The sequence below is a fragment of the Halichoerus grypus genome, chromosome 5 (genome assembly GCF_964656455.1).
Source record: "Halichoerus grypus chromosome 5, mHalGry1.hap1.1, whole genome shotgun sequence".
Taxonomy (NCBI): Eukaryota; Metazoa; Chordata; class Mammalia; order Carnivora; family Phocidae; genus Halichoerus; species Halichoerus grypus.
In genome coordinates, this window is record NC_135716.1 from 98,347,714 (window position 1) to 98,362,087 (window position 14,374).

General features: G+C 36.8%; 1 protein-coding gene across 1 annotated transcript in view; it reads left to right on the forward strand.

The window, feature by feature from the left end:
- Positions 1–14,141, forward strand: part of LOC118546907 (mitochondrial adenyl nucleotide antiporter SLC25A24-like) — a 50,857-nt gene extending 36,716 nt beyond the window's left edge. Inside the window, exons 6-10 of the mRNA XM_078071717.1 lie at positions 1,666–1,818; positions 7,667–7,774; positions 10,254–10,421; positions 12,625–12,775; positions 13,939–14,141. Of these exons, the coding sequence (XP_077927843.1) occupies positions 1,666–1,818; positions 7,667–7,774; positions 10,254–10,421; positions 12,625–12,775; positions 13,939–14,117 (759 nt within the window). The 3' untranslated portion in view covers positions 14,118–14,141. The remainder of the gene's footprint in view (positions 1–1,665; positions 1,819–7,666; positions 7,775–10,253; positions 10,422–12,624; positions 12,776–13,938) is intronic.
- The last annotated feature ends 233 nt before the right edge of the window (positions 14,142–14,374 follow it).

Genomic DNA, 14,374 nt, shown 5'->3' on the forward strand with positions numbered 1-14,374 from the left:
AAGTGGATGTGTCATATTAATTTTTTAAATTATTTTTCCCTATTCTTGGACATGTAGGTGGTTTTTAAAACTCTTTTAAAATTATAATTCATAATAGTTCATAATGATGAGCTTCATTGATTATGAGGTTTTTTTTCATATTTAGGATTATTTATTTAGAAAGAGTTCCTAGAAGTTAAGTAATGATATGAACATTTTTAAGGCTTTGTGTGTGTGTGTGTGCATGTGTGTATACTGTTAAATTCTTTTCCAGACTTTTTCTTCCCACGAGAGATGAGAATGCCCATTTCACCTTGCTCTCCCATTATTATCCTGTTACATTATAGACAGGAGGGTATTTTACTAAATTCTAATTTTCACTTTCTTAAAAAGGACATATTCTTATTATAAAATAATACATTAGAAAAATGGATGATGCAGAAAAGTAGAATGGAAGACATTAAAATGACCTGTAATCCTTGTGTATTAGTTTGCCAGGGATGTTATAACAAAATATCACAAACTGACTGGCCTACACAACAGAAGTTTATTGTCTCACAGTTTTGAAGTCTAGAAGTCTGAGATCAAGGTGTCTGCATGGTTGGTTCCAGTGAGGAAAGGATCTGTTCCAGGTCTCTCTCCTTGGCTTGTAGATGGCTGTCTTTTCTCTGTGTCTCTTCATGTTGTCTTCCCTCTGTACATGTCTCTGTGTCCAAATTTCACCTTTTTATAAGGACACTAATTATATTAGTTTTTAGGGCCCACTTTAAGACCTTAGTTTAACTTGATTATCTCTATAAAGACCCTATCTTCAAATAAGGTCACATTCTGAGGCATTAAGACTTCAACATATAAATTTTGGGGAGACCCATTTCAACCCATAACACGTTGCTACTCAGAAGTATCCACTATTGAAAGTTTGATATATTTTCATCCATTCCTTTTTCAGTGCATATTTCAGTGTACTCTGTAATAATCTAGCAGCAACAACACATTTTTTTTTAAAGATTTATTTATTTATTTATTTATTTATTTTTTTAAAAGATTTTATTTATTTATTTGACAGAGAGAGACACAGTGAGAGAGGGGAACACAAGCAGGGGGAGTGGGAGAGGGAGAAGCAGGCTTCCCGCCGAGCAGGGAGCCCGATGCGGGGCTCGATCCCAGGACCCTGGGATCACGACCTGAGCCGAAGGCAGACGCTTAACGACTGAGCCACCCAGGCGCCCCTAAAGATTTATTTATTTATTTGAGAGAGCGAGAATGAGAGAGAGTACATTAGAGGGGGGAGGGTCAGAGGGAGAAGCAGGCTCCTCGCTGAGCAGGGAGCCCGATGCGGGACTCGATCCCGGGACTCCAGGATCATGACCTGAGCCGAAGGCAGTTGCTTAACCAACTGAGCCACCCAGGCGCCCAACAACACATTTTTTGTATGCAAAAATTCTCTGATAATTAAGTCATTCCTGTTTTCTTTAAGTTGCTCTCTTTGATGTATGAGATTAATGTATGTATTTGGGGACAACAAAAAATTAATATATCAATTTTATATGTCTCTAAAGGACAGTGAAAATGGTGTTGAAGTTCATAGATTTCTACATTTATGTCTCATTATTTTATTAGCAATAATAACATCAATGCTATATTACGAGCAAAAAATTTAAAAATAAATTTCCTGTACATTTCTAGGTTCATAGTTTAAAGTCAAGGAGAATGAGATTGATTGGTGGATTTGAGCAGATGTTAAAAGAAGGAGGAATTCGTTCTCTTTGGCGGGGAAATGGTGTAAATGTTTTTAAAATTGCACCTGAGACAGCTCTCAAGATTGGGGCCTATGAACAGGTAAAATGTTATCGCCTATGGAATTTTATGATAAAGATCAGATTTTAAATTTTATTTAAAAAATTTAGACTTTAATGAAAGACAAAACTGGAATGTGTACAGCAATAGATATCATTGTAAATACAGGCATACCGTGAAGATATTGTGGGTTTGGTTCATCGCACTTTATCAGCGCGATAAAGTGAGTCAAATGAATTTTTGGTTTCCCAGGGCATATAAAAGTTATGTTTACGCTATACTGTAGTCCATTCAGTGTGTGATAGCGTTATGTCTAAAAAAAACTAGGTATATACTCTAATTAAAAGTGCTTTATTGCTGAAAAATGCTAAGCATCATCTGAGCTTTCAGTGAGTCGTAATCTTTTTGCTGGTGGAGGGTCTTGCCTGGATGTTGAGGACTGCTGACTGAGCAGGGTGGCAGTTGCTGAAAGCTGGAGTGGCTCTGGCAATTTCTTGAAATAAGACAACAATGAAATTTGCCTCATTGGTTAACTCCTCCTTTCACAAACAATTTCTCCATAGCATGTGATGCTGTTTGTTAGCACTTTACCCACAGTAGAACTTCTTTCGAAATTGGAGTCAGTCCTCTCAAACCCTGCCACTGCTTTATCAACCAAGTGTCTGTAATAGTCTAAATCCTTCGTTGTCATTTCAACAGTCTTCACAGCATCTTCACCAGAATTAGATTCCATCTCAAGAAACCACTTATTTTTGCTCATCTATCAGAAGAAACTCTTTATCCATTGAAGTTTTATCATGAGATTGCAGCAACCCTGTCCCGTCTTCAGGGTCCACTTCTAATTCTAGTTCTCTTACTGTTTCCATGACACCTGCAGCAACACTCTCCACTGAAGTCTGGAACCCCTTCTTCCAAACTCCTGTTAATGTTGATATTTTGACCTCTTCCCATGAATCATGAATGTTCTTAATGACATCTAGAATGGCAAATCCTTTCCCAAAGGTTTTCAATTTACTTTGTGCAGATTCATCAGAGGTATTTATGGTAGCTATAGTTCCATGGCAACGACCGGTGCTGTCAACCCTAAGAACAGTCATCTTTGGGTCTTTCAACAAGGATTCCCTTCTTATCTTAGAAACATAGTCTACTAGAAGGTTCTCCTCATGATAAACTCCATGGTAGTATTTCCACCTTCCTGAGTCTACTCATCCCTTCCTCAGTAAACTGTCAAGACTTCAGCATTACCACCTTGCTTGCTCTCAGCCAGAGTTGTGTCCAAGCTTTAAAGAGAAATTCCTGCAGCATATTAGGATAGGTTTCAGGAGTCCTGTGTCATGGGAGAGTGCTCCACATCAATAAAGTCTTCCCTATCCAGCATTATATTCCATCCCTCAGATCCCCACCATTAGTACTCTTGTGACCCACTCTCACACTGTTCCCCTGGTTCCTTCCAGTCCATAATAGCCAGGTCCTTGGGCTACCTAAGGACTGACTCTATGTAAGTTATTGGCTGGGAGGCAGTCAGAGGAGGTGATGGGTAGGCTGATTGTGAGGAGAGCAAACATCCTCTTGGTAGGCATCTGCCTCTTTGAGGCCTTTATGTGCATGGCCTCGGTACAAAGAGAAGCTGCTCTGCTCTAGCAGTGGGAAGGGGACAACTTTTTGCCAAATTGGAGGGTGCTTGTGAATTTAGGGGCTCAGATTTCTCAGGCATATACACCCAAATGTTCGCATCCCATGTGTCAGGACCCTACTCCTTCCCAGTGAGGGGCCTCACTTTAGCATAGGAGACCTTTTGAGGCTCTACATTGTTTCCTTAGTGACTCTGTTACCTTTACATTTATATCGTGAGCCTGATTTTTAGCAGTCTATGAGGATCTCTAAATGCTGCTATGAAGGCCTCATAGTGTTCTTAATATGCTTTAAGGTGATAGTTAGATGACTTAACCTTGACATTGTCTTCCTTCCAAGTTTCTAAGATAGTGAATTAGAATCAGCCAACTCCAGAATCCTTATAATTGTCCCCATGCTGTTCAAGTATTAGGGCAACTGCATAATGTAATTCTTTCCTGTCTACCAGTACTTTATCCCAAGCCACTATGCCTATGAATCTTAGTAATTGTAATGCCATAGCACACCATAGATTTTCATCATCCCATTCACCAACAAAGATCCCATTATTGTCAAGGTGACTGGTGAGTGATCCAGTTCTAACAACATCAGCAGGCCTACTTTCTAGGACCACTTTTCAAAGAACCAGCTTTTGATTTTTTTGATTTTCTCTATTGATTTCTTATTTTTAATTTCATTGATTTCTGTTCTAATTCTTGTTATATCTTTTCTTCTGCTTACTTTGGATTTAATTTGCTCTTCTTTTTCTAGTTTTCTGAGGTAGAAACAGATTACTATTTTTAGATTTTTCTTCTTTTTAAATATATGTATTCAGTGCTGTGTATTTCCTTCAAAGTACTACTTCCCACTCCTTTTGATAAATTGTGTCTTCATTTTCATTTAGTTCAAAATATTTTTCAATTTCTCTTGAGATTTCTTCTTTGACATTTAGAAGTGTGTTTTTAAATCTCCGCATATTTTGGTATTTTAAAAGATTATCTTTCTGTTACTGATTTCTAATTTTATTCCATTATGGTCTCAGAGCACCCATTGTATGCTTTCCATTCTTTTAAATTTGTTAAGGTGTGTTATGGCCCAGAATGTGGTCTTTCTTGGGGAATGTTCCATGTGAGCTTAAGAAGAATGTGTACTCTGCTGTTGTTGGATGAAATAGTCTGTGGATGTCAGTTATATACAGTTGATTGATGGTGGTGTTGAGTTCAGCTATGTCATTACTGATTTTCTTTTTTTTTTTTGCTAGATCTGTCTATTTCTAATAGAGGATGCTGAAATCTCCAGCTATGATAGTGGATTCATCCATTTCTTTTTAAGATTTTATTTATATATTTGAGAGAGAGAGAGTGAAAGAAAGAGAGCACAAGTGGGGTGAGGGGCAGAGGGAGAAGCAGATTCCCTGCTGAGCGGGGAGCCCAATTGCAGGTCTTGATCCCGGGACTTCTGGTTCATGAGCTGAGCCGAAGGCAGACATTTAACAGACTGAGCCACCCAGGTGCCCCTGGATTCATCTATTTCTCTTTGTACTTCTATCAGTTTTGGCCCCATGTAGTTTGATGCTCTGTTGTAAGGCACATATGTGTTAAGGATTGTTATATCTTCTTAGATAAGTAACCCCTTTATCAGTATGTAATGCCTTCTTTATCCCTGGTAAATTTCCTTGGTCTGAAGTCTGCTCTGTCTGAATTTAATATAGCTACTCACACTTTCTTTTGATTGGTGTTAATGTGATATATTTTTCTCCATTCATTTACATTTAATCTATACATGTCTTTGTATCTAAAGTGGGTTTCTTGTAAATAATATATAGTTGGGTGTTGTTTTTTGAGCCACTCTGACAATCTCTGGCTTTTAATTGGTGCGTAGGACCACTTTTGAAGTAATACCAATAGTTTTACTTTGGATTCCCCCCAAAGTTTATCTGTGAAGAAGCAGGAGTGAGGAAGCAGGGACAGTGAGACACAGAAGGAAGAAAAGCCAATACAGGGGTACATAAGTAAGGTTTCAGCTATATGCAGTAGGGGCTTGATTCTGAGGGAACTTCTAGGAAGTGTACACAATAGTTCCCAGAATTATCTGTCTGAAGGAAGAGAGCTGAGCTATTTATCTGCCAGTTTCTGTCCCATATTGTATGAAGATTGCTCTTAGGACTTTAACTTCCCCAGACTTCTGGGCTGGACAGGCTCCCACAGCTTCAGAGCAGGCCCTGAGGCAGAAAAGCAGAGAGATGAGAGGCTTTTGCTTTTGATGGGTTTCTGTCAGTGAAGTGAGTCTGTGAGTCTGCACAGAACTGCCCAGATGTGATGTGGGGCTCTGGAAGGGTCTGCCATGGCCAGCGAAAGCCTGCTTAGATTTGGGGCCTGAGAGTTGCTTTAGAGATCAATGGAACATAGGGTTTTGTAGGCTTTGCTTATGAGTTTTCTAGCATACAATTCTTTTAAAAACTTCTTACACTTCTCTGTTTCCAGTCAATACCATGTGGAGTAACCATATCTAAAAATCTCTTCTCTGATGTTTTATTTTCCAGTTCCTGTGCTTAGTCATTCCCCTTCTCTCTCATTTTTATAGTGGGCTACATTGATGTCAAATGAAACAGTAGGCTGAAATTGGATGACAACACCCCTAATCTGATTTTGGCAGCTAGGCAAGCTCTTTAGGACATCTAATTTCCTTCTGTCGGGGTACAGAACAGGTGGCTTTTCCTACTTGGAAGCCCGCCATTCTTGACTACCAAACCAGGCTAAGAAAACTCCCTTAGCAGAGCTCCATTTCCATCCATTTCTGCTTGCAAATTGGCTTTGGAGAAGGCCCTAAGGCTGAAAAGCTGAGAGATGCATTAGGTCATGTGTTAATAGATCTTGCTAAAAGCAGCAAGGAGTGGGCAACACTGACCAACATTCTGAGATTTTACAATCAGTTTTCCTAGAACTTCAGGCTCAAAAAGCACACGATCTACCTTCCAAATTATCACAGCAGGCAGTTTTATCAAGCATTTGATAATGAAAGATCATCATCTTCTCAGACTGCAATATCTGTGTCCTAACAATAAAGCCAATGTCACATATTTTAGGTTTTAGTTATGGTAGTACACTACATCTAGTAACCACTTCCTGTTCTTGTTGGGGTTCATCCTAAGCTGTTAAGACAAACAGATTCCAAAATACAGTAGCTTAAATGAGATAGAGGCCAGTGGTCCAGGGCTAGCGGTACAGCTACATGGCTTCAGAGGTTGCTTCCATCGTTGCCATTTCTCAGATGGAGGGAAGAGGAGTCCGGGACAGGCCTCTTTAAGGAGATGTCAGAATTTGCATACTCAACTTCCCTTCATATCTCATTGGCCAGAATTAGTCACTTAGCCACACAACCTAGCTGCGAGAAAGAAGAGGGAAATGTGGTTTGCAGCTGTGTCAGCTCTGTTACTAAAAGGAAGAAGATAGTGGGTACATGAACATCTAGCAGTCTCTCATATTAACTGAATCAATCACACTTTTTGATGGGGAGTTACTGATTTGAGAACTAGAGTTAGTTTATAGAGAATAGCTGAATTATATTGATGATAGGCCTCTAGAAAAGGCAAACAGGAAAACATCTTGCCTAGGAGGTAACAAGATAATCAGTTTGCTAAGGCTCTCTTGGATCCTAAGTGAGTTTCCAATTTCAATCTCCATGAAACTTACTTTAGTTCCTGTGAAGCCTGACCTTTATGCTGATATTTGTTTCCTTATTTCTACATGTGTTATTGCAATAACCTCTCTGCTACTTAAGCTAACCAGAGTAACCCCTTGTTCCTTGTAAGGGAAAGAGCCTCTCACATTTTTACTATTCTTGATTACCTTGTAAACAAATAATATTAAGTTCTGGATTATCCTGTAACCAAATAATTTTAAGTACTGTGCTTATGTAAGGCAGGCGGTGAAAAAGAGATAGCAGATACAGTCCCTGCCTCCTTTTTGTCATTTGCATGCTCTTTATGAAATAGTACATTCATGAGTATGCTTAAGTGATTTAATGTTGCTAACTCATTCTGGAGGGGGGGGAAGGAAAGAGGAGGCTGAATAGAGAAGTCTTACTTATTATCTTAGACAACTAATTGCATAAAAATTAAAATCAAGTATTCCTCTAGATGCTAATGTCAGGTGTCTGGAATACTTTTTCAAATAATGTTATACTACTAATTAATGTTATAAACTTAGAAAAAATAATATTTTTCTAAAAACATTCTATTTCAGTAATATTATACATTTCAATACTTTTATTTATACAGTATAAGAAATGGCTTAGTTTTGATGGTGCTAATGTAGGAATTATTGAGAGATTTATATCTGGCTCATTGGCTGGTGCAACTGCCCAGACCTGTATTTACCCCATGGAGGTATGTATTATTATAAAATTTTAAGTAAAGTAATGCTTTCAATACAAAGTATAACTTTGTAAAAATATTTATTTATTTGAGAGAGAGTGAGAGAGTGTGTGTGTGCAAACCAGGGTGGGGGATAGCAGGGGGAAGGGCAGAGGGAGAGGGAGAAGGAGAGAAGCAGATTCCCCGCTGATTTGGACTTCACTCTGGGATCGATCTCACAACCCTGAGATCATGACCTGAGCCAAAATCAAGAATTGGATGCCCAACTTACTGAGCCACCCAGGTGCCCCACAAATTATAACTTTTAAAGTAAATGAAAGGAGATCAGGATTTTGTACAATAAACAGCTTTATAGCTACAGGATTTAAATCTTATACCAAGAGTTAGTTGGCCCTAGTACATGTTTTCTTTTGTTTGTTTGTTTATTTAGGATCAAAGTAGTATTGTAGGTGTATCAAGAAGGTAAAAAAAATTATTGCTTGCTTGCTTGATTGATAGAATCATTTAATCATTAATCAAATCAAATCTGTATTGTACAACCACTAAGTTTAAGGTATTTCTAGATGCAGAGACAAATCAAATAGGCATTTTGGTCATGAAACTTATAGTTCAGATGGGGAGATAAAACATGTACATCAATAATGATGATCCAAAATAGAAAATATAAATTCTAGAAGAGAGGTCAATATGAAGTGCTATGGAAATTCAGAGGGGAGAAATTATTGCCAGTTAGGGGTTTCATGAAAGACATAAATAAAATATGTGAGTTTGGCTTAGATTTTGGACATTTAGAGATAATGAAGAAAGGCATTTTAGGTGGAAATAATGACTTAAGCAAAGGAATGGAGGCAAAAGAGCAGATATTTAGGTTCGGATTGGATAATACCATGAATAATGGGTTGGGGCCAGATCAGAAAGGCTCTTGAATGCAGTGTAAGAAATATAATTTCAATTTCTTAAAAAAATAAGAAGCCATTAAACACTTTGGAGCCTGAAATATAATCTTGGTAAAGTCTTTTAGAGTGAGAGGGACTAGAGAAATGAGATGACTACATACAAGAGATTGCCGTCACTCAGGGAAGTGATAGTAAAGGCTTGAAATATGACACTGACCAGAGGACCCTGACTCCTATTAAAGCTGTCTTGAGAACTGACAGCCTGAGAAGTGGAAAGTAGGAGAGAGGGAAAGGAAGGAGGTGAAGTTCTGTCTGGGTTGTGTGCCTGAGTGTTGAGGAGAGTTACGTCAGAGTTACATCTCTAACAGAGTTCGAGAGTGGTGGGAGTGGCCCAGACTGTGAGAGGATGAGGAGTTCAGCTTTGTACGTATTTAATTTGACTTGTTGGTGGACAACCAAGTTATGATTTTCAGCAGGCAGTTGCAAATGTGATACTGAGATTTGAGAGGTTTCAAGTCTTGATGTGTCATCTGCAAAGAAGTGCTAGTTAAAGTCATGAGATTACTTAGAAAAAAAGTAGTGGTTTTTCTGTTTGTTTGTTTGTTTTGTTTTGTTTTTTAATACTGAGAAGAAAATTTTTGAGAAGACCTTAATTTAGGGAGTAAGTGGGAAAAAAACCTGCCAGGGAAGCAGACAGAAAAGATTTACTTGGGTAAGAAGGGAGTTGAGTACACTGCCCTGGGGAGGGCAGAGAGTTTTGAGAATAGGATTATCCAAAGTGTGGGGTGCTGCAGAGAAGTTCTTAAAACAAAGCCTTCCAACTGATGACTCAGAGGCAGCTCCATCAAGATACACAGTTTGCCCAATCAAGAAAAAGTTCATGCCTTTTTTTTTTGGTCTTGGCTGTTTTGGAGAGCCATTTCTCCAAGTATTTATAGGACTCCCTTAAGTTAAATTAATGGAAATTAATAGGACAAGGAGTGAGGTTCTATTGCACAGAAATGTTGATCACAGACAGACTACTGAAGTCTACTATTGCCTTATAGTTCCTGTTATGTTACTATTTCATGAGCATGTTTCATCATATTAAATGCTTATAGTTTATCCACCTCACTGTTACAATAGTTCCCACAGTATGTATTTTAAGTATATACAGAATGTTATTTTCATATTGCTTCTTCACTTTAACATGACCATATATATATATGTATATATATATATGTATATATATATCTTTTTTTTAACTTGGAATTTGGCTGTAGTTGCTTTATTTTGAAGCAGTAATGTTATCTCAGATGAGTTTGTTTTAGAATATGTTGCCTTATAGCACATTAAATGAGTTTGAGCAGATGTTATCAATCAAAACCACAGTGATTAATTACATTTTCCTGTTTAAATAATTTGTAAAAATTGTACTGTGTTAGCTGTTTATAGTTAAAAGCCAATTAGGGAGAAGCTAAAATTTTATTTAAGATTGCTTTCTTTTTTGATTTCTATGATAATTAGTAAGCATTGTATATAATGGAGTTTAGTGTATTCCTAGATGAGTTGAGTGAATCTGATCAATATATTTTTATAATATTCTTCACATTTAGGTTCTAAAGACCAGACTGGCTCTAGGTAAAACTGGAGAGTATTCAGGGTTCATTGATTGTGGCAAGAAGCTTCTGAAACAAGAAGGTGTTAGAACATTTTTCAAAGGTTATATTCCTAACTTGCTAGGTGTTCTACCTTATGCAGGCATAGATTTTGCTGTTTATGAGGTGAGTTTATTCTCATAATATGACATTATGTGTTAGATTTAAAAATAGTCTTCATTCTAAAATAGTCTTCATTCTAAAAATCTAGTTGTAAATGATTTTACATGAAGTAGTTTCTGACCAAGAAGTTTGGTTGAGTTGAATGGTTTTATTTGGTTTTTCATTTTATAATCTTAGTTGTCTAGTATTCTAATGGTAACTTTTTGTTTGGTGTTTTTTGTGAATTAGGTTTTACTGATAATATTTATAAACTTACATGCTGATATAGTGGTTCTCAACTCTGGATGGATATCAGAATCACCTGTATGTAGATCTTTAAAAAATAAGACTCTTGGGCTACCTCTCCCTCTTCCCCTCCCCACCTTGCATGAATGCTCACTCTCTCTCTCTCTCTAAAATAATAAATAAATAAATCTTTAAAAAAAAAAGATTCTTGGGATACACCCAAGAGATTCTGATTTAATTATTCTGGGAGGAGGCCTGGGATTTAGGTTTTTTACTCTCTAGAAAAATCTGATGTACATTTAAGATTGAGAAAGCTGAGATGTTATCGCCCAGTTGTGAAAATGAGAATTGAGGGGAGGAGTCCTTGGGGGCTACTGGGGGAGAGGCAGCATGGAGACAGGGCAAATATCCTAATAGTGTAGTGCTTGTTGATCAGGCAGGATTCCAAGTTATTCCCCTTCTCGCCAATCATTTCATTTTTATGATCATATGTTTTAGGCAGACTATTGTAACAATATATACCATTTGGTCATAAGAACCAGGTGAGAGTATGTGACTAGTATCACTCAAATTCATTCTCAGTGCAAGAAGGACAGCTCTCCAGCCACAGGCCGAATGGTGTTTTTGGCAAGTGGTACCACAGTCCTATGAAAGATAGCCAATTTTGTTTAGCACTTAAAAATGCATATATTTTTTATAGATGTTTAAAGTATTGAATAATATAGTATGTATTTCTTTTCTCCTTTTTTGCCTGCTTCTGTGGTCTTATTAAAATAAATTCATTGCTGCTGTTTATGTTGGGTTCCCTCCATTCTTTTATTTCTGCAGTTCGGTATCTTTTGCTTTCTTACCAGAGTAAGAGTGACATTACACATTTCTCTTTTTTTTTTGTTGCATGACTAATGAATGCACTGAGTAAAGACATTTTGAAATATATTTTTTCAAAAGCATCAAATTATGTATTTCATAGTAATTGCCTCAATATATAATGGTAAAGCTGTATCTTTTGATAAATGAACAGTTCTAAAAGCACTTAGTGATCTTTTAAACCCACTATTTTAAAATAATTTCCTCTAGCCACTTTTATTCAAGGAAAAGCAAATTTGGAAAGATCAATCTCTCTTAAAAGTTCAGAAAATGTGGTTTTGTTAACCTAGAGTGGATTATGCAGTCTTCTCTACATTATTCTGTTAATCCCTCTGAGAATCTCCAGAATTTTGCTTGGGTCTTTGAATGTCATTACAAACCAAAACAACTAGGCAAAATAGAACAAACAAAACCAAACTAAACAAAAGCACACCAAGAGATGCAAAACATAGGAGAACTCAAACTGAGGTTGTCTGAATACATTTTTTTTAAAGATTTTATTTATTTATTTGACAGAGAGAGACACAGTGCGTGTGCCAGAGAGAGAGAGAGAGAGAGAGCGCACAAGTAGGGGGAGTGTGAGAGGGAGAAGCAGGCTCCCCAACGAGCAGGGAGCCCGATGCAGGGCTCGATCCCAGGACCCTGGGACCATGACCTGAGCCGAAGGCAGACGCTTAACGACTGAGACACCCAGGCGCCCCGTCTGAATACATTTTTTGGAGAAAACATCTGTGTGCCCTGTCCCTGATAGGACAGTAGGTGGATAACCTCCTCTGTACACGGAGTAGGACCAATCCTCCATAAAGATTTTGGAGAGAACAGTTACTAAAACAAAGCCATTAAGCTTGACTCTTATTTATCAGTGTTGTGACTTGATAACTTAGTTTCTCTGAATTAGTTCCTCATTTATAAAATTTATAAAGTGGAGATGACAGTATGGATTTGTCAAGTTTCTGTAGGGATTAAATGAGAGAACATCTATGATAATGCTCAGTGTAATTCTTGAATCAAGAAGCTACTCAATACGTTTATTGAAATTGAATGAGCAGTGAACTTCAGTCTACTTAGACTTGCATAGTGTTTAAAGGATACTTACTACTATCTTCTCTGCCAGCTGTTGAAGAATTATTGGCTAGAACATCATGCGGCAGAGTCTGTAGACCCTGGGATAATAATTTTGCTGGGATGTAGTACATTGTCTCACACGTGTGCTCAGATAGCCACCTTCCCTCTGACCCTTATCAGAACTCGCATGCAGGTTCAAGGTGAGTTTTTTTATTTTATTTTTTTAATGAAGTAATCAGTTAAAAAGTGATTAAGAATAACTTTAATGAAGTACTAATAAAAATTAAGTTAAAAACAGTTTAAAATAACTAGGTTGTTTTAAATAAGTAGAAATTAACGATGTAAAAAAACAGAAAAACTGGAGAATTGATAAATCAAAAGCAGACTCTGATTTTTAAGGCACGCATCTTGAATTTATTGTTTTATTATAGAGCCTTTTGTTAATTTTAGATTTTATTTCTTCTCCAAAGTTCTGTTTGGGACTTTCCACATTTCCTTCAGTTACGAATGATCTCTTTAAGGAGTTTATAATTAGGAAGTACTATGACGAGCAATAGAAAAGATTTTGCTTTCTTCAAATTAAGTCAACAGTTACTCAATATGAACATGCAGTTTCGCCCTTAGTTCTGCTCTCGTTATATTCTGCATCAGGAAGTTAATACATTTGTGGAATTGAATTTGTATTGCAATCCCCCTAGCAAAGAGATATTAAGCAGAAGGGAGGGTATCTGTTTTGTTCTGTCAAGTGAAATGTTAGAAATTTAGATTTTAAGAAAATACCTTTATCACTTTTCAAGAAGAGGAAAAAAAACCTTACTATCTTATTATCTTCCTCAGTAAATTATTTAAGGAGTCATGTGGTGATATTCTTTTACATTTTCTCCTCTTTTTAGTAAGATTTTCGGATTTAATTTATATTGCAATCCAGGTGGGGCATCTCTGTATCTATCCCATCACCCATTAATTGCCCTATCGAAGTATTTGGGTCATACCCAATTCCAAATTCTCCTTTGATGTCCCTTATGAAAGACTTTCAAGTATTGTCCAGTAGAACTTGCGATGATGGAAATATTTTATATCTGTGTTGTCCAGTATGGTAGCCAATAGTGACACATGGCTATCGGACACTTGAAATGTTACTAATTCAACTAAGAAACTGAATTTTTAGTTTTACTTAATTTAAATGTAAATAGACACAAGTGTCTAGTGGTTACTATATTGGACAGCACAAGACCATTCTATAAGTAGGGAGAGAGGAATATTCTAAAGTAATTTTAGCCTCCGTAATTCTCATTAATCGTTGGACTATCTTAATGTACAAAGATTAAATATTGAATTACACTGATTTTTTTTCAATTTATAGCACTGGAAGAAAAAGGAACAACAACTTCTATGATTCATCTCATTCAAGAGATATTTAACAATGAAGGAAAAAGGGGATTTTTCAGGGGTCTCACCCCAAACATCATAAAGGTGCTTCCCGCAGTAGGCATCAGCTGTGTAGTTTATGAAATAGTGGGACAATATTTGGGATTAATTTAAAAGTGAAATATCACTTCTGTTATCATTACCAAAATCACTTAATTGTAAGATAATACCTGGCTTGTAAAGAGAAATTTGTCTTTTCCTAAAAGGAAAGACATATCAAATAATTGTTAAAACATTTTTTCTTTATCTATTACAAAATTTATAAATTAAATAATCATTTTGGTACAGTTCTTTAATAATTTAAAATCCTTAATATCCACAGAATTCCATTTACATTTCCCACTACTTTCCCTTGAATCTTAACTTGAAAC